The sequence below is a fragment of the Arabidopsis lyrata genome (assembly GCF_000004255.2).
Source record: "Arabidopsis lyrata subsp. lyrata unplaced genomic scaffold ARALYscaffold_8, whole genome shotgun sequence".
Taxonomy (NCBI): Eukaryota; Viridiplantae; Streptophyta; class Magnoliopsida; order Brassicales; family Brassicaceae; genus Arabidopsis; species Arabidopsis lyrata.
Genome location: NW_003302548.1, coordinates 18649775 through 18676942, shown reverse-complemented (window position 1 = coordinate 18676942; position 27168 = coordinate 18649775). Strand labels below are relative to the sequence as shown.

The window sequence follows — 27168 nt, the reverse complement described above, 5'->3', positions numbered from 1 at the left end:
TTGAGGGATAAGATATGATATGCCGTTTTAAAAAAGAAGGAATATTGTACCTGAATAAGTTCACTATCCTTGGGGGCAATATCTTCAATTGCTAACTCCTGTCCAGATAACAATAAAGTTATGGTTTTTGTAATCATATTACCTCCGAAATAAGATTGGGGAATATTTTGAAAGACCTCTTCATCATCTCCTTCAGTGTGTGCTGCTTCCTTATCGGCAACATCTCCCATTTCCGTGTCCTGGAACAGGTAATAATTAGGTTATGAAAATATTATTAAAGTTAGCTAGAAAACTTACTAGAGTGGAAAATTCGAAAACATCTTCATCGACTCTAGAAGAGTCGGAATTGACGCTAACACCACACTAACACTGAAACCCAGCAACAATATAAGTAAGATAACTAACCAATAATGATTAAAAAAAATTGAAACTTCTGCAAACCTCAGAAGAAACAACAGTGGAAGACACAGTGGCAAAAACAAAGAATAATATAAAAAAAAAAAAAAATTAAACATTAACGTCTAACCCGCACATTATTCACCGGATCTCTGATTGCATGATCACCCTGCAACAGATAGGTATATGTTATAAAACATTATATCTAATATATATTGGCATTGTATCCAGGAAAAATATAAATTATATACGGTAACAATAATATTAGAGACGTAAAGATGGCTATATTAAAAGACAATAACCTCCAAGTTATCATCATTGTTGTTTACCGCGGTGTTACCATTGTTACCATATTCGGTGGACACTTTGCTACTTTCCTCTAATGACTGCAGGGAGAATAATTTCGATAGTAATTAGGGGATAACATAGAAATTAACATTTTCGAATGATATAGGAAAACTACTAACCGGATTAGAAAATAAAATGTAAAGTCAGATCATATATAGGCAACATGGTAGGACAGATACGTTATTAGAGATACGAGGCAAAACGGATATCAATGAATTTAGCTACTAACCTGACAATTAACCAAACCGTTTTCTTCAACAGCAACATGACTCGCTAGACCATCCCCTGACCTTGACCCACTGCAATCGCCAGATAGAAAGCGGTTATAATAAGAAGCTATCCCTTCAACAGAATTGTTGAGTCCCAATCCCTTGTCGGGCGCTTGGGGAACGCGATGGGCAGCTTTGCCAATGCGAGAAGGACGACGACTCGGCGGACGGAGGGGAAAGAGAGTGTCAAAATCATCATCTCCATCGGAAATGTGGAGAGGTTTAGACTGGGGAACAGGAACCTTTTTCCCTTTCCTCTTCTCCGCAGAAACTTCTTTACCATTTTCCGGAGGAACATCTTCCCCATTCTCCGCAGAAATCAAAGTGTTTGCAATAAACCAATCAGAAACACCTTTAATGATCTTTTTGTACTGCGCATTCAATTTAGCATCTAACATCCGAGATAACTCGTTCATATCAACCAAACCAACAGATTCTTCATCAGTATGCACAGATTGCTGAGTCCTTCGAATCCCGGTTGGATTTTTTGGGATTCTGCCCTGCTTTGAAGATTTCCTGACACGACCACCTTTCAAACTTGCAGTCCTTTTTTGTTTTTTGGGGGCTACAACAACTTCAGATGGGATGCACCCACCAGGAAACATATCATTATTGAACTTGAATCCTTCCTCCGCCAACTTTACCATAGTGTCTACCCGCGGATCTACTTCGTCATCTGACCACGAAACATCTTCTGCAGGATCAAGAAGAACTCCGGGATGGATGATAGGATCAACGTGAGTCTGAAAAGTAAACAAAATCCTTAAACAATTATGAAGGGAAAACTGCAGTTAACAGATAAAACGATATAATTATTTGAGTATCAGGTAACAAAGAATTTAACAGGAATTAAAACGATTATCACCTGGCACTTCGTGTCTAAAACTTTGGCGTTACCGAGCTTAAACGGAACTACCTGACGAAGAGTCAGTTCAATAGTATCTTCATCAGACTCAGAACCGACTGTCTCCTCGGACACAGGACCTTCTTGAATAGCGGGAGCGGCTTGAAGAACAACAAGCTGTAGGGCGTATAATAGGCCTTGCACAGCGACAGAAGTAGTTGCAAGCTGTTCAAGTTCTCTTTCTTTAATCGAATTCATCATCATCTCAAAAGTCAATCGACCCCACGGATAAGTGAGAAAAGAAGACAGGTTTTCCGACATCTCAGCGTGCTCTTTAATAATTTTGGGATGATGGGATGTTGGTAGGAGATATCCATCAACAAGCGCAAGAACAGCATACCGAATACGCAATGACGGATCATCAGTAACTTTCTTCTTAAGCATGGTGATAACACGTTCAACAGTAACATCGGACTCGAGCCCAAATAATGTGCTATAAAACGGAATCTCTTTGCCAGCAGTCCCCTTCCTTTTTTTCTTCGGGACAGCAGGATATCGCCCACAAGCAAGTCCGGTTACCAGATGAAACTCACGAAGAGAAAATCTAACTGGGGTACCAGCATAAACAACCCAGATCTCGTTGGCTTTGGCTATGTCCAACTGGCGACCAAGCAGATAAAGACCGAAACTGGCCGACCAAGCTGGTTTGTTTGGGAAATCCAACAACCCGCCGAGTGGAGAATCTCGGATAAGATCGATTTCTGTAACATCAAGCGAGTCGATAATACCATTAAGAATTTTCATCTTATTGTACACATTAACCCTCTCCCCAAGCGGTTCTTCACCAGCGGCGATTAGACGGTGCGGGAGGTCAAGCTCCTCCATCTACAAAACCCAGAAAAATTTAGAATTTGATAAGAAAAAAATATGGAAGGGTCCATAAGAAATGAACAAAATCTCATTTTAATGAGATACTTACTTGGACGAATTAATCGAAAATGAAGCGCTTCAATCGGAAAATCGATTTGACTATCGGAGAGAAAAAAAAAAACGCAGAGAGAACAGAGAGAACGAACACTAAGAATACTAAGAGGCAAAAAAATGCAGTAGAAATAGACACACACAAACGCAACTCTTCGAACAATTCGAACCGTTCTCATGATTATTAATGCAACTGTTCCCAAAAGAAATCTCGGAAATCACATTTGTTGAAGAGATATGATATCTCTCTATTCTGACACAATTTTTTCAAGAGATACGATATCTATCTATTCTGACACTAGCCTACTCGTTCCTCATGTCTCTCACTTACAATCTGATAGGCGGGTAGGGGTTAACAGGTCATTATTTTGCTACAGAACCTTCCCAAACAGTGTAAAATTGTGTCAGTTAATTACGGGGTCGTCTGTGGTCATCGAGTGTAGTTTCCCTTATATATATATATATATACAGTTTTATCCATACAACTATAAATTACAAAAAAAAAGTGATCATTTTCACAATATATTGGGAAAAAAAAAAAACTAGGATAGTAGGTTGACAAAAGAAGAATAACTATGCCAGAAGGCAGTAATGAGCATCTATTACTTAATGATAAAATATTCATTACTTTTAGTTTTGTAAAGAGTCTATTATTTAAATATATGGTACAATACCTTTTATATGTGCTTTGTGGGAAAAACGGTCTATTTCCCCCCCGAGAAGTATCGCATCATAACAGATAGAGCCCAATCTTTGACTCCGGTCCTAATGTCCCTGAAATGGAAGTTCAACACCTAAATGTCCCCGAATCGAAAGTTCAACACTTGAATGTCCCCGAATCGAAAGTTCGAGAGCTAATACCACACAGAGATGGGTTTAATCGGTTTACTGTATTCAAAAACGATTTACGAACCAACTAAACCTAATTATAACCCGAGTAAACCAGATTTTTCCCAATTACGACCCGATTTACTCTCTAAAACCGAAATCCCCAAACAAAACCCTAAAAAAAAAAATCCCCAAATCGAAAAGAAAGAACCCTAGAGAGAAATTGCGATTTTGTTGATCTAATCTGCTGCTCAAACTCCATCAACAGTCTACTCTTGTCATCACCACTTAGTTCCAAAGATGAGACATAAATTTTGGTTGATGAAATCAATGGGGTCTTCGATATTGATAAGCTTTGATTAGTCTCTCTTCTTCTCCATGACGATTTCTAAGATTGATGAGATTTACCAAACGATCTGGGATGCAAGTATTCAGAGTCTTTCCTCATCCTTAGTTCAGTTTCTTAATCGCTTCTTTGTAACTTCAAATTCGATTGATTTTCTGTAAATTCACTCATTATTGACAATTGCTTTTGTGAAACTTCAAATTGGGGTTTTTTTTATCGTGAATTCGTGATTTTATAAGTTTTCTTCAAACCCTGTTTTTTATGGATTCGATGTGGTGAAGATGAATACACTGAACATGGATGGGAAGAAGAAGAAGAGTAAAGTGAAAAGATCTAGCTTTGTTGAGGAAGAAGATGATAACAAGTATCATCATTGGCTTGATCGCAAGGAGAAGAGGGAAATCGGCGGTTATGGTAAAGGTAAAGGTTGTGGTGGTGGTGTAAGAGCTGATTCTTCGACGAGGATTGGTGTTGGGGCAACGGCGGCGGGAACGACGAAGTTTCCATGGAGCAACATGAGATTTGTTGGTTTATGAGCAGATTATTATGAAATTATTGATTTGTATTTCTTTAGCTATCAAATTATGATTGTGTTGTTGAATTATTGAAGAACTATGATAATTATTGGGGTTTGAAATCGAAATTGGGGATTTGGAATTTAGGGTTCTAAATTTGGGGATTGTGAGGTTTTGAAATCGAATCTGGGAAATATGAATTTGAGACTGGGTCGGGTTACAGGATATAATCGGATATTTAATCGGTTTGGTTTTGGGAATACATGGTTTGGTCTCGGGTTTACAGCTAAAACCGACGATACCCAGATTCAGGGACATTTAAGTGTTGAACTTTCGATTCGGGGACATTTAGGTGTTGAACTTCCATTTCAGGGACATTATGACCGGGGTCAAAGATTGGGCTCTATCTGTTATGATGCGATACTTTTCGGGGGGAAATAGACCGTTTTTCCGTGCTTTGTGCTTTGTGTGGATAAACTAGTCAAGAATCATGATAAATTACTTAATGGGTTTTGTTGTGGCATTCCTTAGCCAAGATGTCTTCAGTCTTCTTCTCTTCCAGTGTCCTCCTATATACCAATGTATTGTCGCACTGGGCCTTAAATGGGCTGAAATGGGCTGAGGTTAAGGCCTATTAGCCCGTTAGAGAATTCTGAAGCCTAACTAGCATATAAAGTTTAAAAACCCTGGTTCCAGATTTCTTCTTCTCTCCCAATTGAACGACCAAAAAGTTGCAGAGCACACACTCTCTCAATACAGAGATGGCGAGCACTGAGCCAGAGCGCGAGAACCGTGAAGAAGAAGCTGAAGTCAACGAAGATGAAGATACCGGAGCTCAGGTAGCTCCGATCGTTAGGCTTGAAGAGGTTGCAGTCACCACCGGCGAGGAAGATGAAGACGCCGTCCTCGATCTGTTTGTTACTCGTTCTCTTACTCTTTTAGTTCCGATTTCTGTTTCCTTTGCTCTGATTAGGTTAGTCTCGGATATTTGAATAAAAGATGTCTTCTGTGTTTTGATCCGTAGGAAAGCGAAGATGTATCGATTCGATAAAGAAGGAAACCAATGGAAGGAGAGAGGAGCTGGAACTGTTAAGTTATTGAAGCATAAGCAGACTGGCAAAGTTCGACTTGTTATGAGACAATCTAAAACCCTAAAGATCTGTGCCAATCATCTCAGTATGTTGTTGCTCTCATTTCTGCGTCTCTCTCGTTGAAAGATCTACTTTTTTTTCTTTCTAAGGGCTGAATTTGTGTATGTATCTCTTCTGGAATTATGATGCAGTTTCGTCTGGGATGAGTGTTCAGGAACATAGTGGGAATGAGAAGTCTTGTTTATGGCACGCTACTGATTTCTCCGACGGCGAGTTGAAAGATGAGCTTTTCTGCATTCGATTTGCTTCTATTGAGAGTAAGTTTACTTGTGAAAATCCTCGTCTTTCTCATTCCCCGTATACTTGTTTTCTCAATATTGAGAGTAATGTGGGTACATTTAGTAGTTTTCGAGATTTAATTTGTGATAGTTGAATCAGGGAAGATGGTTTTGAAGGTATTCTTTATAAGACTCTAGTTGTGATGATTGAAGTCTGTATTTGTTGCCCTGAACTGTGATTCATCAAGTCCATATAGAAAGATTGGGACTGAAATGGAAATCCTACTGCTTTTGTAGTGGCAATACTTGGAATGTTGCCTCATTTTAGGGGGACATTGTTGTCTTAGATGACTACTCAAAGTGTTAACTCTTAAGAATTAACATCTCACGCCATTTTTCCAAGACTCAGTTGGTGTCTGGGGTTGTGAGTCTTATTACTAAACAAATAAACATAATGGTTCCATGATCCAATAAGATGTTAAACAACTACCATAATCTTATTTATGTTAAATTAGAAGCTGATATTCTGCTTTTCTGTGATGATTAAAGAGAAATCTCCTAGGTATTGTGATGTCTGCATCTGTCTTTTTGTTTTAGATTCTCAAGTGGCTAACGGGTAGTGTTGCATCAACAGATTGCAAAACGTTTATGGAGAAGTTCACTGAAATAGCTGAAAGCCAGCAAGTAGGGAAAGAGAGCACAGAGGGCGACGAGGCTGCTGGTTTAATAGAGAATCTATCAGTTGAAGAAAAGAAAAATGATGAGAAAGCCAAGGAAGCAGAAGAGAAAGAGCCTGCAAAGGAAGAGAAAGAAGCAAAAAAGGAGAAGGAAGAAGAAGAGAAGAAAACAGAGGCAAGCACTTAAGTGATCAAATTCAAATTGGTTGTTGGCATCACAAGTGTGCTTTGCTTTATTTTAATATATAGATATTATACTTGCCACTGAACATGATGGTAGCTTCAAAAGGAGTCACTCTCGTCTCTCAAAGCTCGAGTCTTTGCGCTGTTTTAGAGAAAGAGAATCTTAAGATTTTTTATGTTGTTGTAAGTGTTTGACTATTGTGTGGTCTCTCTACTGTGTCGTTTTGGCTTAAGATATTAGTATTTGTCATCAAATTATTATCCTTGCTTTCATCTTAATACATCCCAAATGGATTATTGACCAGCAGATTCCAATTCGTATTAGTGAAATAGAACGAACAGAATCGATGGTCTTGCAGAGAGGTGATGGAGAGAGGTGATGGAGAGAGAGAAACGAGGAAGAAGATGATGATGATTAAAATGATTCTGTCATTCTTCTTCAATGATAGGTACAAACGTTATATACAGTTTAAGGAAGGTATCCGGTACAAACCGGTTATATACAAAGCCTATCTAAACCATACTAAACCATTTACACATCTAATATTGGTGTTGCAGCAAATAGGGGATGATAATGTGGTGCTTCTAAAAAGTAAAAACTACTTAATTTAGGGCCCAACAGATTGCATGGACATTACACCGGTAAAACCATAATACGAAAGGCTCCACCACAAATAACACCATGTTTTAAGCACTTCTCTTCTCTCTTGCCTCGCCATTTAATTTCCCTCCGCCCTCCGGCCATGAGCTGTTCCTCCTGCCTTATATTTCATCAATTTGTAGCTTTTAAGTCTCATATCTAACACTTAAATGTATTTTTTTCAATTTTTATCTTCACAATACCACCAGTAAGTGGATGTATGATACTTTACTTAAAGTTTGATGTCAGTGGTAACTATTTCTTAAATATAATTGTACGTTGTAGCCAACTATTATTACTATTAATGGCGAAAAAAACAAACCCGACCGAACCAAACTTCATTAAAAATCATATTTTAGTCAAATATATGCAAGAATACTTCTAAATAAGCAAGTTTCAATCTTAGTTAACTATATGCAAGAATGCTCATATATAATCCAAACCAAAATAAAATTTGGTTCTAACTAGGACCCATAACTCAAAAAAAAAAGGTCAAAAAGAAGTAAAGAAGGCAAAATGCTTGGAAGTTGGAAAAAGAAAGACCCAAATAAGGAGTAGGGTGGTGTTGGCAACTGCAACTGCAATCCTTATTTTATGGGAAGAAGAGTCACTTTTGGTCAATAAAGTTCTTTAGACTCTAATCCCTCCTTCCCTCACCTATCTACATTTATATCTTTCTTATTATTTCCATGACTGCCATTTTCATGGAAAGTCATTTTCTCACACCTATTTGACAAACAATTATTATGCCACTCAAGTACTATACCTGCACTTCTATGTGAAATAATGCAAAGATAAAAGAAAACTCTGATATTCTTGAATGACCCTTAAGCTAACCGAAATTTAGGAAGCATAATTCTACTATTATTCTATAGTACTATAATATTGAGAAGTGAAAACTAGTATCATTTTAAAAATCATGGGGATTTGTTCTTATTTAGGTAAACTCCGTCGCCTTGACGAGTCACTTAGTTTTAAAGATTTACAAGTTTCACCAAGCTCCTCGTGGTTAGGTCATGTGAACATCGAATATATATGTCACAGGTATATATCGATATGATATTATAATATATGCTTTTTGAGAAAAACGAATAAAAGTAGTACTCCCTCTGTTTCGTTTAAATTGTCGTTTAAGATTTTTTCACACAAATTAAAAAAGCATTAAATTTTATGTTTTACTTTTTATTAATATATTTTATAAAAAATTTCATTGGCCAAAACATTAAAACTGTATGAATAAAACTGAAATTTTCACCAAACATTTGCATTGAAAACCTAAAACGACAATTATTATGAAACAAAATTTGAATCCTAAAACGACAACTAAACTGAAACGGAGGGAGTATAAGATTTGATTAATAGAGAAACGTGTAAAGAGATTTTGATGGAAAAAATTGCATAGCGTTCCTCGTCTTCCACTTTTGCTTTATGTTCACGTAAAATCTTCCGATCTCTCTCCCTACTTGCCTTCTTTTCTAAGCTAACTTTCATGTGACCTCCATTACCTATTTCTCTTATTATTATTTTTGATAAACGATTTAATCTCTTCTTATTCTTATATATGTTTAGTTCTTCATCTTACGTATTTATTCTTGCGACTACAAACAATTCCGAATCTTCCACGATTTATAGGGGATGTGTTCTGATTTTTCTTATATTAAAATATAAGCGACGAGAAGGAATATTAAACAACTCTTTAAAGAAATCAAATAATTGAAATGAATAATTATAATGGTATTGTAATGCGTTGTATGACTTATTTTTCTACTAAATGATAATATAAGAGATATGTTATCGGAACGTAAGATTACCCTGATGTATTGAGATTACTTTGTAAGTTGTTTAGTGGTAAGGGATGTGTTGAACCTAAATGCGAGTGTATATAAAACATTTTAATAAAACTTATAAGATATCTTATAGATTGATTAATAATATATAGTTACAAAACAAACCCCACCATTCTTTTAAACTCACAACCTCCACTCTATTAGTTTGGTTGCAACCACAACACACTAAAAGACAAAGGCCCACAACTTTCTCTTCAAGCACTTCTACACATCACATTTCATCAATATTCCAAACAATGATTATGCATGTAATCCATATTCATTAGGATTTATCTTTCCTTCCTCAATATTATTTTCAGGATGACAAATGGGAAGACAATTGGTTCAAGAATGAATTAGGCATTTAGCTACTTCCTTTAAATATTCTTAAAATTTAGAAATTATTGTTGACCAAATATCCTGATTTTATGGGTTTATAATATAAAGGAAAATGACTAATATATTTATTTCATTTTTTCTTCGTAATATACGTAATTTTGATTTACACACATATATAGTTGGCCCTCCAACAAATAAAGAAATCATAGAGAGAAAAGAGAAGTCCCTCCAAGATTATGAGCGAAGAAGAAGACGGCTCAATGAGTGTTAAAAGCAGTCTCTCAAGCTTCCTCAAGATCTTATCTTCTTACAACTCCAATGTCCTTTTAGCTGCTCTAGTCTTCCTTCTCTTAGTCGTCCTCTTCGTCTTGCTTCTTCATTTCTACGCTCGCTTTTTCTGGTCTCCCTCTCATCAAGATTTCTCCGCCGCCGGTAGAAACCGCCGGAGAAGACGAAGAAACCGGAGAAGAACAGTAACGACAACAAGAATCATACCTTCTCTCTCACTCGGAGGTTTCGATGGTGGAGTTAATGCTCCTGCTACTGCTACTACTGCTGCAACAAACGATGACAAAGGTTTGGATTCTTCAGTGATTTCTTCGATTCCTCTGTTTGTTTACGAAGAAGACGAGGAAGAGGAGGAAGAAGAAGAAGAGTGTGTGATATGTTTGGGTTTGTGGGAAGCTGGTGATTTTGGAAGAAAGTTGAGAAATTGTGGACATGGGTTTCACGTAGAGTGTATAGATATGTGGTTGTCTTCTCATTCTACTTGTCCTCTCTGTCGATCCCCTGTTCTCGCCGTGGCCTCCGATGAAGAAAACCTCAAGCCGGCCGTTAACGCCGTCGAAGAAGAAGCAGAGGTTAGATTGCAAATTTTTCCAACCGGAGAAGACGAAAATAACGCCGGTGATCGGAGATTTTCAGTGTCTCTTCCTGTAATGGAGGAGGATGATCTCAAAACAGGGGATGATGACGGAGACGTCGTAGAAGAAGAGGTTAGAATTGAAGTGTTTGATGATGAGGAGATCAACGGTGGAGGATCAAGAAGTGATCGGAGAAGATCAATGTCAATGACGTCATCAGCATCGAGTTCGTTGATGAGAATGTTAAGTAGTAGTAGATCGGAGCGTAACAAAGTGTTCCCGACGGCGAGGCAAGATTCGTCTAAGTAAAAGTGTTATATAGATAATATAAAAAATGTTGTGAAGTGTGAACAATTTTGGAAATGAAACATGAATAACCTAAAGAGGTAATCTATTTGATTAAGCTAATCAGTATGATTATTTCTTCAAATGGAAAGGCAAAATCTAATCTAATTAGAAGATTAGAAGATTTCATGTAAAAAATCTGGACTTGTGATTTCGAAAGATGAAAAAGCGATAGTGAGAGAATCTCAGAGGGATACATCACTCACTTCTCATTTGGTTGGGTTGGGATCAATCAAAAGCAACTAACTACTGTTGAACTTATTGTTGCAAACTTAAAATTATGCTTTTGTATTTTCCAATATTCTTGGCCTCATCTTCTATCTTCCATATCATTTCGTATTCGGTAGGACACCACCATGCTTTGCAGTTTTATTTAAGACTAGTCTCTTTCATGTACATACATCGATTTAGAACTAAATAGATATCGAAAACGAGTGATCAATTAAGAGAAACGTTAACTTTATAATGACCACAACATATAACCTTTATGATATTTCTAGTCTTCAATCAAAGTATGATTTCCTTAAAATGAGCTGAGAGGTTGTTTTCAAAAGTTTACTTTCTTGATTGCTTACTCTAACACTCGTTGTATTTTTAGACCTAAACCCTGAAATCACTCACATTTCTTCAAGTCAAGTCTTTCCCCTAAAGACAAAACCTAACCTATTCACAGAATGGGAAATAAAGAAGAGGCCAAAATCGATGGAGTGAGTGATGAGGTTGATAAGCTTTCCAACAAGGTAAACCTATCTCTATGTCCTCCTTGAGTCAACTGTTTAACCTTTAATATCTGTACAATACAAGACAACCCTCTAAATGATAAATTTAATCATTGGACAAACTGAGGGCGAGAAACAACGATATGAACCGTAGCGCAACCACGCAGGAGTTGCCTTTGACAGGGGTCCGGAAGTCTGCTATTCTTTTCCTCCAAAGACTTCAACAATCCCAATACAACAGTGGGAACTGCTTGATTGAGGACTCTACAGTTTCTCTGTTAATAGTTTGTAACATGATGGTGCACGTACTAATATATTGATACCCCAAAAAATCATTTCATTTCAATCTGTAATTGACATGCCAAGGTTGTTAAGCTGGTGAAATAGCTACATTATGAACCTCAGCTACTTACTTTTCCTTTTGTGCCTCTTTTCTCTCTTTTTGTGAACTGAATATAAACCTAGCAATACGATTTATACCAGTCTGGTCGAGTCAGTTACTAGCCACACTGTCGTTCAGTATAAGCCTCTCACTGGTCGTGCTTCAGTCTCCTTTCACGTTCTCTCGGACTGTGCCATTTGAGCAGTCTTCACCTGCAACACCAGGTGATCCACTTGCTAACTGGTTCTCACTAGCAGAATTTGGATAAGGAGAATATCGCGGATTTGGGCTGCGTCGTGCGTTCCTGTTCTGGGCAGCTGTTGTGCTCCTGGTTGTCTTGGCACGAGCCTTTCTTCCCTGTTAGGTGATTGCCAAAGAAAACAGAAATAAGAACCAGCGGATAAACAAAACAACACGTTTTGGAATAGTATATCTCACGGGCACAAGGAGGCATGTAATAGATCACCTTGCCCATGCATTTTTCCAGATGAGGAGCAAACCTTCCTGCAACAATTTGTCGCCCACAGTTCATGCAGTTGAACACTTCAGTAGCTACAGGAGGGTGAGTCTGACCAAAAATATCAACAACAAATTTGGTGTTGGTTTCAAGGTTGTTGCTAGGATCAGCGACCTTAGCACGCGCTTCCACTGACAACCTCAACTCCTCTTCTACTACCTCCAAATCACGATCAAGTCCTAGTCGTGCTACCCGATGACACTCAGATGCTACATCAGCAATCACCGAATCCACAAGATCAAGAAAAACTTGGGACGAAAGCTGCAAACAAAGTTCAAGAGCAAAGAAACGTAAATCTAACTTAGTTTCCACTAGGAATTTACTTTAAGAAAGAGGATAAATCTTAATAGTTTTAAAAAACGAGGATGTGGAATTAACAAACAAATTCCCTTTCTTTATCTTTCAAATTGGCACCAAGATTCTAACTAGTCTCCTAGTAATGATGTCAATAGAAGATATGTACATATAAACAGTAAATGAATTCATCAGATGAACAAATACCTCAGCATGGGAAGATTTATTATCCTCTGCGCCAGACATTGAAAATCCTCTATAACACGAAATGCTCACCAAAATGTCTGCGAGAAAATCAAAACCTAATCGTAAAGAGAGATTTCTATCACCATCAGGAGCCCTTGATAAAAGCGAATTTCCCCAAATATCAAAAAAGTCGATCACTCTACCAATTCATCACAGATTTACTGTTTCAGGTTCCAAATCAAATCATACAATAAAACAAATCAAGTCTAAAAGCACTGATACAGAAACGAAATCGCCATCGAATCAGAAAGCTTACACTATAGAGCCGAGTCGCGACGGAGAACGGAGGAGGAGGGAGAGAGAGTTTTTCTCTCTCGATCTGTTAAACTTTACGCTCGGCGGGGAAACAACCAATCATGACCTGCCACGGCACCGAGGCAGCTAAAACATTAAACGGCAAGCGTTTCTTCTCTTAATTATATAAACGACACGGTTCCCCTTTCACCGTGACCCCGAATAAGGAACCACGCTGCTCCACGTCGTCTTTTATCAAAAGCCCATCTCATGGCCCATTCAAATTTCTCTCTTTTTTTTTTGGCAGCGCCCATTCAAAAATCTCTACTTACAGTACTTAGCTTTCTTCTAGTTTGGCACATTTGCATTTTTTTGTTTCTTCTGAAAATGTCTCTTTCAGAACCATCCAATTAATACAAGCATACCACGTTTTCTTCTATTTCAAGAATGCGTGAAGAAATTAGTAATTGTAAAATGGGCCAAATCAAAGAGTAATTAGTTTTTGTATTCATCTGGATAAGGGCAGAAGAAGAAGTAAAGAACATGAGACACGAGGTCTCTTCTTTCTTGAGGAAATTTCCGGGAAAGTCACGGAGTCGGTTATGGGAGCCACACGATAAGGATTTCATTCAAATATACGAAAGCGACGTCGCACAGAAGAGACCAATCCAACCCCCATATGTAGTAGAGCAATCACCAACGAACGTCCCAGTCTCACTTTCTACACCAACCTTTATGCAAAAATCCATCTACTAAATTATCTCCAAAGAAATACATTTTAACTCTTCTTTCCTTCTGTGGTGACATATTGTTCTCATTTGATACATATTCTCCCAAGTCGAAACAAACCTCCCAAAGATGATGTATGAAGCAGGTATGACCGTATGAGCTAAAGAGTTGAGATTCGTGAATATCTGAGATTACCTCTCTAATGGTTACTTCGACGGCCGAGGCCTTGAGTCCTGAAGATGGCGAACGACTTCCTTTCACTAGAGACAGACACTACGCCATGCATGGTGAGATCTTGACGGTAGTTCTTGTCATCGGGTTTGCCGTCTTTCTCTTGTTCCTTGTATTGCTTCCTTGTCTGAAACGCCGATACAGTCACCAGTCCGACCTGTCAGAAGAGGCTTCCTGGAGCGGGACACTCAAGCCCTCACCTGTTGTAAGCAAACAATCGATTTCCACATAGCCATAGGCCAAATAACAAACAAGCATGTATTAAGTATCTGTTACAAATTGTAGAAGCCTCTGTTCGTCATCATATCTCTCACTAATGGATAGAACATTACAACATTGTACCCAACTGCAATTGCAGTTGAAAAATAAGATCTGTAGACAACAACAATATGAGATCTTTCACTAATACGTACATACACAAGAAGATGGGAATTATGAATGCAGTCTTACCTCCATAGCAGCAATCAAGCTCGACCCTTTATTTGATGATACAGAACAAAGAGAGGGCCTTTTTAGAAGAGTAGAATACCGGCCAAGGCAGAGGTTAAGGAAATGGTGAGATTGTCGTCAATGTCGGTGCTTATTGGGAGTGATTCCACAAGAGCTGATGCTAAAGAGATGATGAGGAAACGAAGAATCATTCCCCCGCTATCCTCGATGTAACCGAATGAAGCAAAGTAGTACATATACCCAACAGATGCTAAGAACCCCGCGGTGGCCATTCCAATGCTACCAGCAAATGATTTGTTTTTGTTGTAAGGAAGCTTCTCTGTTCCAAACCGCCGACCCACGATGTCAGCCATACCTTTTAACAGCAAGTGTGTGTAGTAGAATCATCATTCAAAGGATTCAAATTCCCAATACAAAAGTTGCTAATGTTATTGAATCAAAGCAGAGCCAACTGTACGTACCATCTCCTGCGCAAAGGTTGCATATGACTGCAATGGCGATTGGGGATGATTTCCAATAGAAGATGCAGGCTGATGTGATTGACAGTGCATAGTAAAGCGGTCCCTTGAGTAGTTCCCTGATGCAGAGAGCGACTATAGACACTTTGTGAAGTGACAAAAGCAATAACAAACAGATGAACCGAATCTTGATCATAGAAACCAAGATTGCTAAGAAATGGTTGGATATTGCGATCAGATTTAGTTCAAAAACATGTGACAGACACTTTGTCCAATTCAGCTACCTGCGATCTCCATGTCTGCTCATTGACTTGATCGTTCCTTCGTCGTGGTACACTCCAAGCCCCAGCAATAGCATCCTTATTATATTGAGTCCAGGTACAAGAGATGCGAAAAGCGCTCCTTGGATTCCAGAACTGAAACAATTGATATTGGAATAAACTGGTGAAGCAGAAAAGCAAGCTGGTTCGTCAAAATCGATCCTTTCACTCCGTATTACCTGAACAGCGGCCAGCAAAGCATAAAAACTAGCCCAATATTTATATGCACAAGCTTCCGGATGAGTTTCTGAAAAAACAAGAAATAACACCAATGTCAACCACAGATGCTAAACCAATGCCTCAGTCATTAAAACCATGAAAGTTGAGCCAGCCAAAAATCAGACAGCCTGTGGCTCTTATAAATACAATGGGTTCTGAGATGATATCTAGGTCACAATAAGGTCAGAGAAACAAAATCTAGTAGCCGAAGCCATTACAAGTCTTCCCCAACCAAAAATGTTTAATAATCATCGTATTCAGCAGTTTCAAAGTCCAATGTCCACCAGCACCATAAAGAAGATAACTAACTAACATTCCTATACTCCTAACCAAATTACATGAAGAAAAACAAGTCACTGAAGAGAAACTGTACAGTACACATAAGAGAAAGGAAAAAAAAACAAGCCATGAAATAATTCTACAAAGTAAAGCAAACAAATTGTGCAACATTTAGACCTACAAATTCATATAGTAGTTGAATCTTCAAGTTACGCACGGATTACAAAAAACATTTCAGTCCCAAATTGGTTTCTGAGCAAATTTCCTTCTAATTTACCAGATTTGGGGTTACTTTCCAATTTTCTTCACTACACGTTTATCGCTGTATTCTATCCTAAAATACGTCTCCATCCACATTATATAATTTCTCTTGAAGTAATAAGAGTTATGATTCTCGCCATTAATGCCTACATTACTCGAATTAGCTACTACAACTAGTCTGCTGAATTCAAGTTGCTTTAACCAGAAATTGCAGAATCGAGCAAAATTCCAAAAAAGTTGAACAAATCGACGCCTGCGTGTACATATAAGTGAAATTGAAGTATCGAACCTGGTCCAAGAGGTCACGTTTGCCAATCTCTCCCCAGAAACCGAGGCAAGAGAACGCAACGATGCTAGTGATTCCAAACGCGCAGGCATCTGATAAAACTGAATTTCCCGGAAACATCACGGCGGCGAGTGGAAGACGACGTCGTTAGACTCCGAGTAGACTTACGGATTTCGGTCGCCGGAAACCTAGAGCTCGATCTAAAGCTAGTAGTGAGGAATCGTGGAATCGGAGAGAAGAAGCGAGGGATGTTGGCGAGAGAAGGAGGAGAGTCAACGAGAGGAGATGAAATGAAAGAGCAGCAGAGAACGGAGAGCTTAGTAGTAGTTGCCATTTTCTGCAACACTAGAGACGACGACGACCTTTTCTTCCATTACTTTTTTCATCGCATTTACTAATTTTTTTGACAGTCACTGGTTGGTAGTTAGTTGTTTGACAAAATTTGGTTTGTTTTTATTTTTTTCCCAAAAGAAGGTGGAAGTGGATATTTCCCTATTTATTTCCCAAAAGGAGTGTTTTACTATTTTCGGTTTCAGCTTTGTTCTACTTTTGTGTGATTTGGTTTGATTATTTAGTTTTTGGTTTAAAGCCATTTTAGTTTAGTTCTACTTGGATTCGGATAGGTTTAGTTAGAATTAACTATCAACATATAATGAATGATTCGTCGGATAGTTTGTTCCGTGACAACAAACTATCTATCCGAGAATAAAACCCGTTTTACTGGAAAAATTCGACAGATGTGCCATGCTCATCAAGAAAACGAATTTGGAAATACGTCTCCCTTTCACCAATGTGCGAGATGGAAGATCGTTTCAACTTTCAAGTTTTTATAATTTTGTTACCTATAGGTTGAATTTGATACTCCTAGTCCAGACTCCAGACTCCCAGCGTTACAAATCATTAGTCAACCAGACGGACCACAATTTGTTATTGTGGGCCTATTTTGGGCTTATATTTGCTATATAATTCGGGCTGCTAAGTCAACTAGACGGACCACAATTTGATTTCATCAAATCATTTTATGATTAATAAATAATTTAGTTTTATGAAACACAATTCAATTATTGTGCAAATACTCAGAGATTCGAGAAGCATAAAAAAAAAAAAAAAAAAGTGATCAGATTCCCTCACATGGGTTGCCGAGACACATGACCACACGTCTCTTGCTTTTTTTTTTTTTTTTTTTTTTTTTTCTCAAACACCATTTCTATTAAGATATCGGAAAGAGACTCTCCGCTAGGAAGAGCCAATCAGGAACCGACGAACTTACATGGGAAAATAGACTATTCCTAGCCCGAGCTTTTTTAGCTAAACAATCTGCTCGAGTATTAAAACTTCGAGGAACAAATCTAATGCTAAACGACGGAAAAAAACAAACGAGAGATCGGAAAGAGGCCATTTCTGCTGCGAAAGATGGCCAAGCGTCTTGGTTGTCTAGGATAGATATCATGTCCGAGCAATCAGATGCGAATGCGCCATTGGTAATGCCTAGCGAGATCAAACACTCCATTAACAAATGATTAACAATCAGTAAAGAAAGGGTTTGCAATATTTTAAAATCGTGTTGTCATAATGGTTTATTTACATAATACAAGACCACTTCTTTGCTTGTCATTTAAATCACAACTAATCTACCAATAAGACTAAAATTGTCGTTGATTAATAATCTTAAAATGTAAAGCTCAAGTGTTTAGATAGGAGATAACCGATAAGAAAGCACATAACTAGTAAACCTACCTATCTTGGCATCACATGAACCATGACGTTGGATAGTAAAAGAGGCTTGTTTTAACTATAACCAAAACGAACCAAAAATCTTATTTATTTATTTATATTCTCCAAACTATATATAATCATCAGATAACTCTTTAATAAACCAAAATTTTCACAAATTAACAGCCATATATATATATATATATATATATTTTGTTATTTTAAAAATTTTGGGCCTTTTTATACATTTTCTTATAAATAATTAGGCCTCTTAAAATATAATTCTCATATTAATAATATTTTTAAAAAATATTTGGGCCTTTTTTATATGTAAATTTTTTTATAAAAAAAAAAGCCCCGGGCCGTCGCACGAAAAAAAAAAGGAATAAAAAGGAAAGTGGTCTGGTTCGTATCGCACCCAATAAGAACCACCAACTAGAGTCTCAATGAAGTTCGTAAACTGTTCCCCCAAAAAAGCAAAAAAAAAAAAAAAAGACCGATGAGAGATGATGATGACTCCATTTTTTTCCATATAAATGGTTTTTGGGTTTGCAAATGCATAACGGAGGGAGAAAAATTCTCAACCTTTTTTTTTTTGAGAATCGACTTCGACGCCATTACTTATAAAAAAAAGCACTCTTTTTCTTTTCTCTCCAAATTATTGACCTTTTTTAAAAATAAACTTTTGATTTACAATCACACTTCATCGTCTTCTTCTTTCTCTCTCTCTATCTCTCTCCTTTTTGTCTCTGCACTGTTTGTTGTCACCGGAGACAGAGCGTGTGTGTTTCAACTCTCTCTCGCTCTCTCCGTCTCCATCTCTCTCTCTCTCTTCTTCAAAATCAAACCCTTTTCTCAGTGATATTGCAAAATGCGCAATCTAAAACTCTTTGAGAGATTTAAAAGCACCCAAGTCCACGCCTTTACTACACAAGACTCTCCCTCTACAAGCAGCAATGATAGCCTTCGAATGTTGAAGTTCTTAGGCCATCCCAAATCCAGTTCCAAATCCAAATCTCGTTCACTTCTCCCTCATGGGTTTCCCACCACTGACCTCCTCGAGCCTCTCTTGGAGTCTTACCTCAAACCTATCGATTTGGTGGAGTCATTATCAAATCTCTATCGAAGAATCGAATCCAGCTCACAATCCGAGACGTCGATGCTCTACCTTGAGCAGTACGCTGTTCTCCGCAGTCTCGGTGATGCCAAGCTCTTGCGTAGGTGTCTGCTCAATGCTAGGAGGCACGCCATTGATGTCCCTTGTAAGGTTGTTTTGTCTGCTTGGTTGAGATTTTTTAGGAGAGAATACGAACTTGTGGGAGTTGAATCTATGGACTGTAATGGGCTTGCTACTGAATGTCCCAAGACTAGTTTGACTCATGGTTGTGATTTGAATGTAGACGACGAGGGTTGTGAATGCTCTACGGTATGTGAGGATGACTTTTGTAGTGATGACATTAAAATCTCTAGGGCTGATGAGTTTTCTGGTCTAGATGAGGTTAGCGACATTTCTTTCTGCGTAGGTTCAGAGAAGGCTAAGTGTGTTAGGTCGAGAATCGCAGCGCTTTCGCGTCCTTTTGAGGCCATGTTATATGGTTCTTTCGTGGAATCAAGAACTTCTGAGATTGATTTCTCGGAAAATGGCATCTCAATTGAGGCAATGGTGGCATTGAACATATATAGTAGGATCAAAAGAGTTGATCTGTTTCGTGTTGAAACTGTCTTTGAGCTGCTTCAATTAGCCAGCAAGTTCTGTTGCGACGATCTGAAGTCTGAATGTGAGGCTCGATTGGCTGCTTCTGTTACTAACCTCGATAAAGCTTTAACCTTTGTAGAGTACGCTTTGGAGGAACGCACAACGCTTCTCTTATCTGCTTGTTTGCAGGTGTTTCTGAGAGAGCTTCCTCAGTCTCTTCACAATCCCAAAGTGATGAGATTCTTCTGCAGTTCCGAAGTGAAAGAACAATTAGCTTATCTGGGTTCAGAGTGTTTGTTCCTGCTGTACTACTTCCTCAGCCAAGTAGGCATGGAAGAGAAACTCACGACGGAGCCTATGCTGATATTGCTAGAGAGAAATCGAGAGTTTGCTCGCACAAACTGGCAAAAGGCTTTGTCTTTGCATCAAATGGGATGTGTTCTGTTTGAGAGAAAGGATTACAAAGCAGCCCAGTTTCATTTCAGATTAGCTTCAAGCTTAGGGCATGTGTACTCATTGGCTGGGGTATCAAGAACTGAATATAAACAAGGGAAGAGGTATTCGGCATACAAGCTCATGAACTTTCTCATCTCCAATCACAAGCCACATGGATGGATGTACCAGGAAAGATCTCTGTACAATGTTGGGGTTGAGAAACTAAAAGATTTAGCAACCGCCACTGAACTTGACCCGACATTGACTTTTCCGTACAAGTACAGAGCCGTGATGAAATTCGAACAAAAGCAGATTAAAGAAGCCTTCGAGGAGATTGATAGATTAGTTCAGTTCAAACTTAGTCCAGAATGTCTCGAGCTGCGGGCTTGGCTATTTTTAGCCACTGGTGACCGGGAGAGGTGTTTGAGAGATCTAAGAGCAGTGTTGTCTTTAGAGCCGAATTATGTTGTGTTTGGTGGGAAAATGAGAGATGATTTGGTGGAGGCTCTGACCGCGCAATGTTTTGAAGTAGAGAGTGAAGCGGATTGTTGGGTGAGGCTTTTCGATAGATGGTCAGCTGTGGATGATATTGGGTCGTTGGCTGTTGTTCATCAGATGCTTCAGAATGATCCCAGCAAAAATTTTCTGAGGTTTAGACAATCTCTTCTTCTCTTAAGGTAAAAAGAATTATCTTTTGTTTCTCAGGCAAACCCTGATTGGTGAATTATTCAGGAGTTGACAAAAGCTACATTTTTTTGTGATCTGTGACAGATTGAATTGTCAAGGAGCCGCGATGAGGTGTTTGCGAATGGCATGGAACTTGGCTACTTCTGAGGCAGAGAGGTTGGTCTACGAAGGGTGGCTTTTATACGACATGGGTTATGTGGAAGAAACTCTTACTAAAGCCGAGGAGGCAATCTCTATTCAGCGATCCTTTGAAGCATTTTTTCTCAAAGCCTATGCTCTAGCTGACAAGAATCTCGATGCGGACGAGGTCTCTTGTGTGGTTCAGGTTCTAGAGGAAGCCCTCAAGTGTCCTTCGGATGGGCTACGCAAAGGACAGGTTGGCATTTTGATATCTCGCCTTTCTCTTTCTCTTATTCACACTGTAATCTCATTAATCTTTTTGTTATGCTTCTACAGGCTCTGAACAACCTTGGGAGCATCTACATCGATTTGGGGATGCTAGATCAAGCTGAAACCGCATATAAGAACGCTATAGAGATCAAACACACTCGTGCACATCAAGGGCTGGCGCGAGTTTATTTCTTGAAGAACCAACGTAAAGAAGCGTGTGAGGAGATGACAAAGCTGATCGAGAAGGCGTGCAGCAAAGCAGCAGCCTACGAGAAACGGTCTGAGTACTGTGAACGTGAAAAAGCCAAAGAGGATCTTGACATGGCCACAACACTCGACCCTCTGCGAACTTATCCCTACAGATATCGAGCTGCCGGTAACTAACTCTTCCTGTTCCCTATTAACATCTTATAAATTCTAGTAGTTAAAGAAGTGATTGTCTGTGTGGCAGTGCTGATGGATGATCAGAGAGAGACAGAAGCAGTGGAAGAGCTATCAAAGGCGATAGCTTTCAGACCAGAACTGCAAACACTGCATCTCAGAGCAGCATTTCACGAGGCCACAGGGAATCTGTCATTGGCCACTCAAGACTGTGAAGCTGCTCTCTGTTTGGACCCTAACCACACCGAGACGCTCCATCTCTACAGCAGATCCAAGGATCAAGCTTCTTCCATTGACAACACCATTTTTGGCTTAGATTAATTTGAAGGTATCGACCATATTATCCCATTTGTATATTTCATTGGGATCGATCTATACATAGATTTAACTTTTATTTTCTTCTTCTATACATGGATGCTGTAAATAAACTGCCATTTATTAATCTTACCAATGGTTTCTATGCAAAACCAACTTTTTTTAGTATCAGTGAAGAGTCTTTTAATGCAGAGGAACAAAAAAAAAAGATGATCATCACTTCAGTGTCATTTGTGTATATATATACAGGGGACACCTAAAAGGACGGCTTCTTTCTCTTTAGTTTCCTTCTGTGGATATGATCTCCAGCTCTGTCCACCACCGTGGAGACAGTCTCGGCATTGCTGCGTCAGCTTCTATTCCAGTTATCTCTCTCAATTTCACCACAACCTCTCTCATTGTTGGCCGCTGAGCTGAGTATGGATTCATACACTGCCTAACCACCTCCAAGAGTCTCTCAACAACATCCTCCTGAAACGTTTTCAGTTTCGGGTCCACAATATCTCTTGCGGGCTTGGGTTCAAGAAACAAAGAATCCGGGTCTGGTAACTTCCCACTGATGATTTCGAACACAACGGCACCAAAGTTAAAGACGTTGGTCTGGGTATCAAGTAATGAGGGTTCTAGAAGGTTCTTGCTCGAGGAAGCCTCCTTAGCGGGAAAGATGGAGTTGATGACAGAAAAGTCGGAGACTTTGGCGGCGTTGTCTTCAGTCAAGTAGACAGAAGAGGAGTCCAAATTGGAGTGCAAGATGGGTGGGTTGAGATTGAGCATGTGCTCTAGACAGTAAGCTATTCCCATGAAGATTCTGAGTCTGGTAGGCCAGTCCAAGTGCTCCACGTGTTGAGCTGCCATGAAAGATCAGTTCAAAGATTGTATTCAGTTAAATCAAAAAAGATTTCTGGGGAAGATGAAATCCTCACAGTGCAGATGCTCGGACAGGGATCCATTGGGAGCGTATTCAAAAACCAGCATTCGGTTAAAGGGCTCTTCATTATGGCAATAACCAATCACATTCAGAAAGTTCTTGTGATCCACTTTGGATAAGTTATGCATCTGCAGAAACAGAGCAGAGTTATTCATCAATGGCAATGCCAATCTTTGTTCATTGTTCAAGACAAGCGCAAGCGAAGTTCTGATACCTTCTGTAGCAACTGTGTTTCCATGGCGGTGGACCAGGCTGCACGAGAACCAGTTGCAATAGACACAACGGCGATTTCAGCACCAGTGGACAAAGTTCCTTTATAAATGGTGCCGTCTGAGAAAGATCCGATGACGTTACTGAAATCTTCGCAGGCTGCTTGCAGCTCAGATAGCTGCAGCCTCGGAACATCAGCTGCAATACAAAACTATAAAATTAAAGAAATTCGATATGAAGAGAGAGAAAAAAGAGAGGTGAAGACTGAAGAGTGTGTTTGCCTGCGATAAGAGCATCTCGAAGCTGGCCACTGTTGGTCCAAGGCTTGATTGGAATCTTTCGACTGAGGATAAGAAAGATGATGATTAATGCTACCGAGACTGTGAATACGCCAACGACTATGCCGACGATCATATAAACTTTGGAAGACTTCTTTGTAGTTTCTGGAGACGGAGGAGGAGATGGAGGTGGAGCCAGAGGTACAGGCAAAGGAGTAATAGCAGGAGGGTTCTCTGGTGTTTGTGATCTCACACCACTTTGAGGAGGGCTCGGGGTTTTGTCGCCTTCTAGTGGTGGCTGAGGCGGCAGGGGATCTCTGAAGATTGCAGATTCCGGAGATGGCGGGGAGGCATCCAGGGCAGGGGATTTGCCAGGAAGAGGTGTATCAATCAAGCTGCGACGGTTCCCATAAACTCTGGGCTGGATCGATAAGTGATCTTGAGAAGAACCAAAGACTTCTACAATCTCTTCAAGAAATGAATAGTCATCATTTAAAGAGACACGCAAAAGATTGCATAGAGAAACAGGGAGATGAGGATCAAAAGAAACTACCTTGAGAGTTAAGAGTCAGAGGAAGAAAGGTGAGGAAGATGATGGAGAATACTGTTCGGAGAATGAATCTCCGCCGTCTATTGGAACTCATAGGAGATTGATTTGTTTGCTTCTGTGGTTTGTTACCGAAAGAAGGAGGAAGGAAGAGAATGTTGGAGGAGCAGTTGAAGTCGTCGTTGAGGATCAAGAAGACTAATCAACGGTTGCTAATACTCTTTCAACCTTTTTTAATTATCATAAACCCAACGACCAATTTTCATTACTCTCTTTAAGATTTTTCTTTTAGAAAAGCAACAACAGTTTGAAGTTTATTATACACACTTGACACTTGTGGAAGTTACTTAACAAAGTCATAGAAGTTAAATCATGATAAGTTTTTATTCAGGTTTACGCAATTGTCATATATTTCTTTTACCAAATTTAATTTTCACTAAGAAATATGTTCTTGATTTTGTAGCTAGACTAATCTAAATATGCGACACGATAACGGCTTTGAAACATACAAGATTCTCATGCAAATTAAAATACCTAGTTCTTTGGCATATATTAGCATGTGTACAAATGCAACGCACGGCTACTCGATTGGTCGAAGTATCAATGGGTCAGTGATTGCTCGATACAACCCGGCTTCGAGTAGCTGTAAGTCATACATACACACAACAACAACCAAAACATAACCTCTATATATTAATTGAGAAAAAGGTATTATAAAATACCTTATAATTTTAGTTTTTTTTTTGTATGGCTATAATTTTAGGTTTAATATGGTGGAATTTATTGGATAAAATTTAGAGTAATATATTACTGCATCGTTCTTTTATATTTGAGGTTTTAAGAAAATACACAGATTAATAAATCATTTAACTTTTATTTAATTCTAAACAAAAACATCATTTATTATCTAATCAATCAATAAAAAATAATCTGCATAATAAAAATCATCAAAACTAATAAAAAATTAATTAATATTGCATCGAAAACTGAAAATATTATCTATTTAAGAACAAAAATATAAGCTTAAAACATAATTTATAAAAGAACGGAGAGAGTATTAACAAGTAGAAACCAATATTTATATAATTTGTTACTTATTTTTAAAACCATAAAAAAGTGATCAAAGCCACTGGCAATTTAAATTAAGTAGATAACAATTCACTAGAGTTGTTACATTTTACAAGTTCATAATATTAATTTTAAAATTATGGTATTGCAGGGTTTTAGTCAATCGCATCTACAAAATAACAAACAAAATTACAAACCAAATCATTAAAAACTAATAATCATTTTTTCCGATGATTAAAAATTAATAATCTTTGCAATGGACCAATGGTTATATTTCACCTATTTTCGGAAATTTTGATCTGAATATAAACTCAAACAACCAAATATTATTTCGTACGTTAACTCAATGATATGGACGGACAATCAATCCTCCATATATGAAGCGTTATAATTTTTATAAATCAATTAATAATAATAATGTCATAATTGGAAATAATAACACCAAATGTACCATGCACATGTATATATACATTCTTTCGTAGGCCAGAAATGTGTTATCGTCCATCAATTTATTCATCTTTGCTACTTTTGCAAAATTTATTCTTTTTTTTTTTTTTTTTTGCTATTTTTGAAATTAAAATATTCAACTATGCTAGAAGGCTAGAAGCACAATTTAGACCTTTCGTTTTTTTTTTCTTCCATACCACATTTAGATCTATAATTTAAAATTCGAAAAATAGAGTATCACTTACATACTATAATCTTCGACAGCAAATAATACTTAGCTGCTAATCACGTTCACATCACATGATCTAATGATTTGTTTTTCTTTTGACGAATCTAATTATCCAAAACAAATCTGAAGCTACCTCTTTTCCATTACGAATTATACAAATTGGAAACTTCTGAAAAATTAGATTAAAAACAAATATTTAATTATTCCAATTTCTCGTATCAGAAATTTAAACCAAAAAAAAAAACTGAAAATCTAGGAATTAATTAGGCTGGAGATGAGGAAATGAACAAGAAGAACACCTGACGAGACCATTCTCGTTGCAGGTTAAGCAAGTTCTGAACCCTAGCTTCTCCGTATGAACCTTATGGCTACCGTGACAATCCTTACACGGTACGAATCTATGACCACCACACATCTCACATACCCCTGGTTCAATCTTCGGCAACTCTTGTACAAGCTTCTTCAACTCTCCGATCTCGTGAAGCTGTTTCACCTCCTCCGCTCCTCCTATGTAACGACCACCGATGAACACTCGCGGCAGCTTCGGCGTCTTCGTCTGGTTCTGGTTTTCATCCTTCCCGAAGATTCGTTGTAGCTCGGTGGAGAATGACGCGTCCATTGAGAGATCTCGTTCGTCGATTCGTACGGGGAAGCTATGGAGGATCGATGTAACGGATTTGCAGGCTTCGAATGTTGGACGAACCACACGGAGGCTTGTGAAGTAGACGACGATGCTGTTCTCTGCGCCTGGGATTGAAATCCGTACATCTGGCTCGGTTTTGGTCTTCGATTGTTTTGAATCTGATTCTAGGTTTAGATTCCGGCGTAGATTGATAGGTTCGGAATCTGCGCGGAGGAGCTGATTAGATTGACGAGTAGGCCACGATTTGAGGATCAAATTAGCTGCGCGGACTCGGTGGAAAACTCTAGAAGCGTTTTTTGGAGATGGAGAAGGAGAAGAAGGGTAGGAAGGTGGATCGTCGGAGCAGAGATGGTGGATGTCTTTAAAGGAAGCGGTGGTTGGAGAGTATGTGTCGTGAATTTTGACCGACGATTTACGCCACGGCCGCCACATTGACGGTGGTAGAAACGGCGGTGAGAGTTGAAGATTTGGGGAGACTAAAATTAGGGTTTGTGTGGGATTTGCAGAGAAATGGAGTTTTGGGGAAGAAGAGAGAGAGAGAAGAGAGAGGGCTGGTTAAAAAAAAAAGTGGTTGGAAGATTTTTGGAATTGTTAAATCTCTCCTTATTTGGTTTTGTTACTTTTTTTTTTTTTTTTTGGTTTCTAACATTTGGTTGTGATAAAACAGGTGATTTTAACGTTACTAATTATAATTAGGTGAAAAATTAGATGCTAATTATAGTTACTATTCTGTTTAATGCTTTCTCTATTTTCCAAGATTTATAGGTTGAACACACTTATTATAAGATCAAATCTGGAATTAATACA

General features: G+C 38.5%; 9 protein-coding genes and 1 long non-coding RNA gene across 14 annotated transcripts; 4 read left to right on the top strand and 6 right to left on the bottom strand.

Annotated features, from left to right (window-relative positions):
- Positions 1-48: 48 nt before the first annotated feature.
- On the bottom strand, positions 49-461 carry LOC110228654. Its single transcript, XR_002332124.1, has 3 exons — positions 442-461; positions 177-239; positions 49-98 (listed from the first exon to the last, which is right to left on the bottom strand). It is a non-coding gene; the product is annotated as an uncharacterized LOC110228654 (long non-coding RNA).
- A 301-nt stretch (positions 462-762) lies between these two features.
- Positions 763-3109, bottom strand: LOC110225018. Its single transcript, XM_021013512.1, has 2 exons — positions 1879-3109; positions 763-1756 (listed from the first exon to the last, which is right to left on the bottom strand). Exons 1-2 carry the CDS (start codon positions 2740-2742, stop codon positions 962-964), a joined length of 1659 nt encoding a protein of 552 aa, XP_020869171.1. The 5' UTR covers positions 2743-3109; the 3' UTR covers positions 763-961.
- Positions 3110-5102: 1993 nt separating this feature from the next.
- On the top strand, positions 5103-7035 carry LOC9302350 (ran-binding protein 1 homolog c). Its single transcript, XM_021015540.1, has 4 exons — positions 5103-5440; positions 5552-5703; positions 5810-5935; positions 6531-7035. The coding sequence occupies exons 1-4, from the start codon at positions 5289-5291 to the stop codon at positions 6758-6760; spliced, it is 660 nt and encodes a 219-aa protein (XP_020871199.1). The 5' UTR covers positions 5103-5288; the 3' UTR covers positions 6761-7035.
- A 2033-nt stretch (positions 7036-9068) lies between these two features.
- Positions 9069-10846, top strand: LOC9302349 (RING-H2 finger protein ATL63). Its single transcript, XM_002866229.2, has one exon. The coding sequence runs from the start codon at positions 9798-9800 to the stop codon at positions 10731-10733; it is 936 nt and encodes a 311-aa protein (XP_002866275.2). The 5' UTR covers positions 9069-9797; the 3' UTR covers positions 10734-10846.
- Positions 10847-11782: 936 nt separating this feature from the next.
- Positions 11783-13301, bottom strand: LOC110229841 (SAGA-associated factor 11 homolog). 2 transcript variants are annotated; one of them, XM_021030866.1, is made up of 4 exons: positions 13184-13301; positions 12889-12983; positions 12337-12648; positions 11783-12227 (listed from the first exon to the last, which is right to left on the bottom strand). In XM_021030866.1, exons 2-4 carry the CDS (start codon positions 12925-12927, stop codon positions 12033-12035), a joined length of 546 nt encoding a protein of 181 aa, XP_020886525.1. In that variant the 5' UTR covers positions 12928-12983; positions 13184-13301; the 3' UTR covers positions 11783-12032. The 2 variants fall into 2 exon arrangements, with proteins under 2 accessions (XP_020886525.1, XP_020886519.1); XM_021030860.1 differs by having other exon boundaries at positions 12889-12965; positions 13184-13293.
- Positions 13302-13521: 220 nt separating this feature from the next.
- Positions 13522-14457, top strand: LOC110229845. Its single transcript, XM_021030875.1, has one exon. It carries the CDS (start codon positions 14093-14095, stop codon positions 14351-14353), a length of 261 nt encoding a protein of 86 aa, XP_020886534.1. The 5' UTR covers positions 13522-14092; the 3' UTR covers positions 14354-14457.
- Positions 14381-16767, bottom strand: LOC9302348 (farnesol kinase, chloroplastic; the record flags this gene model as incomplete). The annotated part of the gene is given in 6 exon segments (XM_021015806.1): positions 14381-14926; positions 15033-15148; positions 15314-15445; positions 15529-15596; positions 16398-16550; positions 16552-16767. Coding segments are annotated over 6 exon segments (978 nt in total), but the record flags the coding sequence as incomplete, so codon positions are not given.
- Positions 16768-18787: 2020 nt separating this feature from the next.
- Positions 18788-22351, top strand: LOC9300657 (ETO1-like protein 2). 2 transcript variants are annotated; one of them, XM_021031189.1, is made up of 5 exons: positions 18788-20915; positions 21010-21301; positions 21382-21691; positions 21767-22024; positions 22261-22351. In XM_021031189.1, exons 1-4 carry the CDS (start codon positions 18979-18981, stop codon positions 22015-22017), a joined length of 2790 nt encoding a protein of 929 aa, XP_020886848.1. In that variant the 5' UTR covers positions 18788-18978; the 3' UTR covers positions 22018-22024; positions 22261-22351. The 2 variants fall into 2 exon arrangements, with proteins under 2 accessions (XP_020886848.1, XP_020886854.1); XM_021031195.1 differs by lacking the exon at positions 22261-22351 and having other exon boundaries at positions 21767-22163.
- LOC9300656 (probable inactive receptor-like protein kinase At3g56050) lies at positions 22117-24328 on the bottom strand. Of its 3 annotated transcripts, none has more exons than XM_021031204.1 (5): positions 23981-24328; positions 23431-23895; positions 23154-23347; positions 22935-23067; positions 22117-22859 (listed from the first exon to the last, which is right to left on the bottom strand). In XM_021031204.1, the coding sequence occupies exons 1-5, from the start codon at positions 24069-24071 to the stop codon at positions 22291-22293; spliced, it is 1452 nt and encodes a 483-aa protein (XP_020886863.1). In that variant the 5' UTR covers positions 24072-24328; the 3' UTR covers positions 22117-22290. The 3 variants fall into 3 exon arrangements, with proteins under 3 accessions (XP_020886863.1, XP_020886868.1, XP_020886869.1); XM_021031209.1 differs by having other exon boundaries at positions 23154-23344; XM_021031210.1 differs by having other exon boundaries at positions 23431-23886.
- A 1435-nt stretch (positions 24329-25763) lies between these two features.
- On the bottom strand, positions 25764-27168 carry LOC9300655 (uncharacterized protein At5g39865). The gene has a single exon (XM_021016177.1). The coding sequence runs from the start codon at positions 26791-26793 to the stop codon at positions 25978-25980; it is 816 nt and encodes a 271-aa protein (XP_020871836.1). The 5' UTR covers positions 26794-27168; the 3' UTR covers positions 25764-25977.

Coding starts and splice junctions, on each gene's coding strand:
- LOC9302350 (XM_021015540.1), top strand. CDS start 5,289: ATGGCGAGCACTGAGCCAGAGCGCGAGAACCGTGAAGAAGAAGCTGAA. Junction 5,441..5,551: donor GAAGACGCCGTCCTCGATCT/GTTTGTTACTCG, acceptor TTTGATCCGTAG/GAAAGCGAAGATGTATCGAT. Junction 5,704..5,809: donor GATCTGTGCCAATCATCTCA/GTATGTTGTTGC, acceptor ATTATGATGCAG/TTTCGTCTGGGATGAGTGTT.
- LOC9300657 (XM_021031189.1), top strand. CDS start 18,979: ATGCGCAATCTAAAACTCTTTGAGAGATTTAAAAGCACCCAAGTCCAC. Junction 21,302..21,381: donor ATGGGCTACGCAAAGGACAG/GTTGGCATTTTG, acceptor ATGCTTCTACAG/GCTCTGAACAACCTTGGGAG. Junction 21,692..21,766: donor CTACAGATATCGAGCTGCCG/GTAACTAACTCT, acceptor TCTGTGTGGCAG/TGCTGATGGATGATCAGAGA.
- LOC9300655 (XM_021016177.1), bottom strand. CDS start 26,793: ATGTGGCGGCCGTGGCGTAAATCGTCGGTCAAAATTCACGACACATAC.
- LOC110229841 (XM_021030866.1), bottom strand. CDS start 12,927: ATGTCTGGCGCAGAGGATAATAAATCTTCCCATGCTGAG. Junction 12,649..12,888: donor ATAAATCTTCCCATGCTGAG/GTATTTGTTCAT, acceptor CTTTGTTTGCAG/CTTTCGTCCCAAGTTTTTCT. Junction 12,228..12,336: donor TGGAAAAATGCATGGGCAAG/GTGATCTATTAC, acceptor ATCACCTAACAG/GGAAGAAAGGCTCGTGCCAA.
- LOC9300656 (XM_021031204.1), bottom strand. CDS start 24,071: ATGAGTTCCAATAGACGGCGGAGATTCATTCTCCGAACAGTATTCTCC. Junction 23,348..23,430: donor TCGAGATGCTCTTATCGCAG/GCAAACACACTC, acceptor TTTGTATTGCAG/CTGATGTTCCGAGGCTGCAG. Junction 23,068..23,153: donor AAACACAGTTGCTACAGAAG/GTATCAGAACTT, acceptor CTGTTTCTGCAG/ATGCATAACTTATCCAAAGT.
- LOC110229845 (XM_021030875.1), top strand. CDS start 14,093: ATGGTTACTTCGACGGCCGAGGCCTTGAGTCCTGAAGATGGCGAACGA.
- LOC9302349 (XM_002866229.2), top strand. CDS start 9,798: ATGAGCGAAGAAGAAGACGGCTCAATGAGTGTTAAAAGCAGTCTCTCA.
- LOC110225018 (XM_021013512.1), bottom strand. CDS start 2,742: ATGGAGGAGCTTGACCTCCCGCACCGTCTAATCGCCGCTGGTGAAGAA. Junction 1,757..1,878: donor TTTTAGACACGAAGTGCCAG/GTGATAATCGTT, acceptor TTTACTTTTCAG/ACTCACGTTGATCCTATCAT.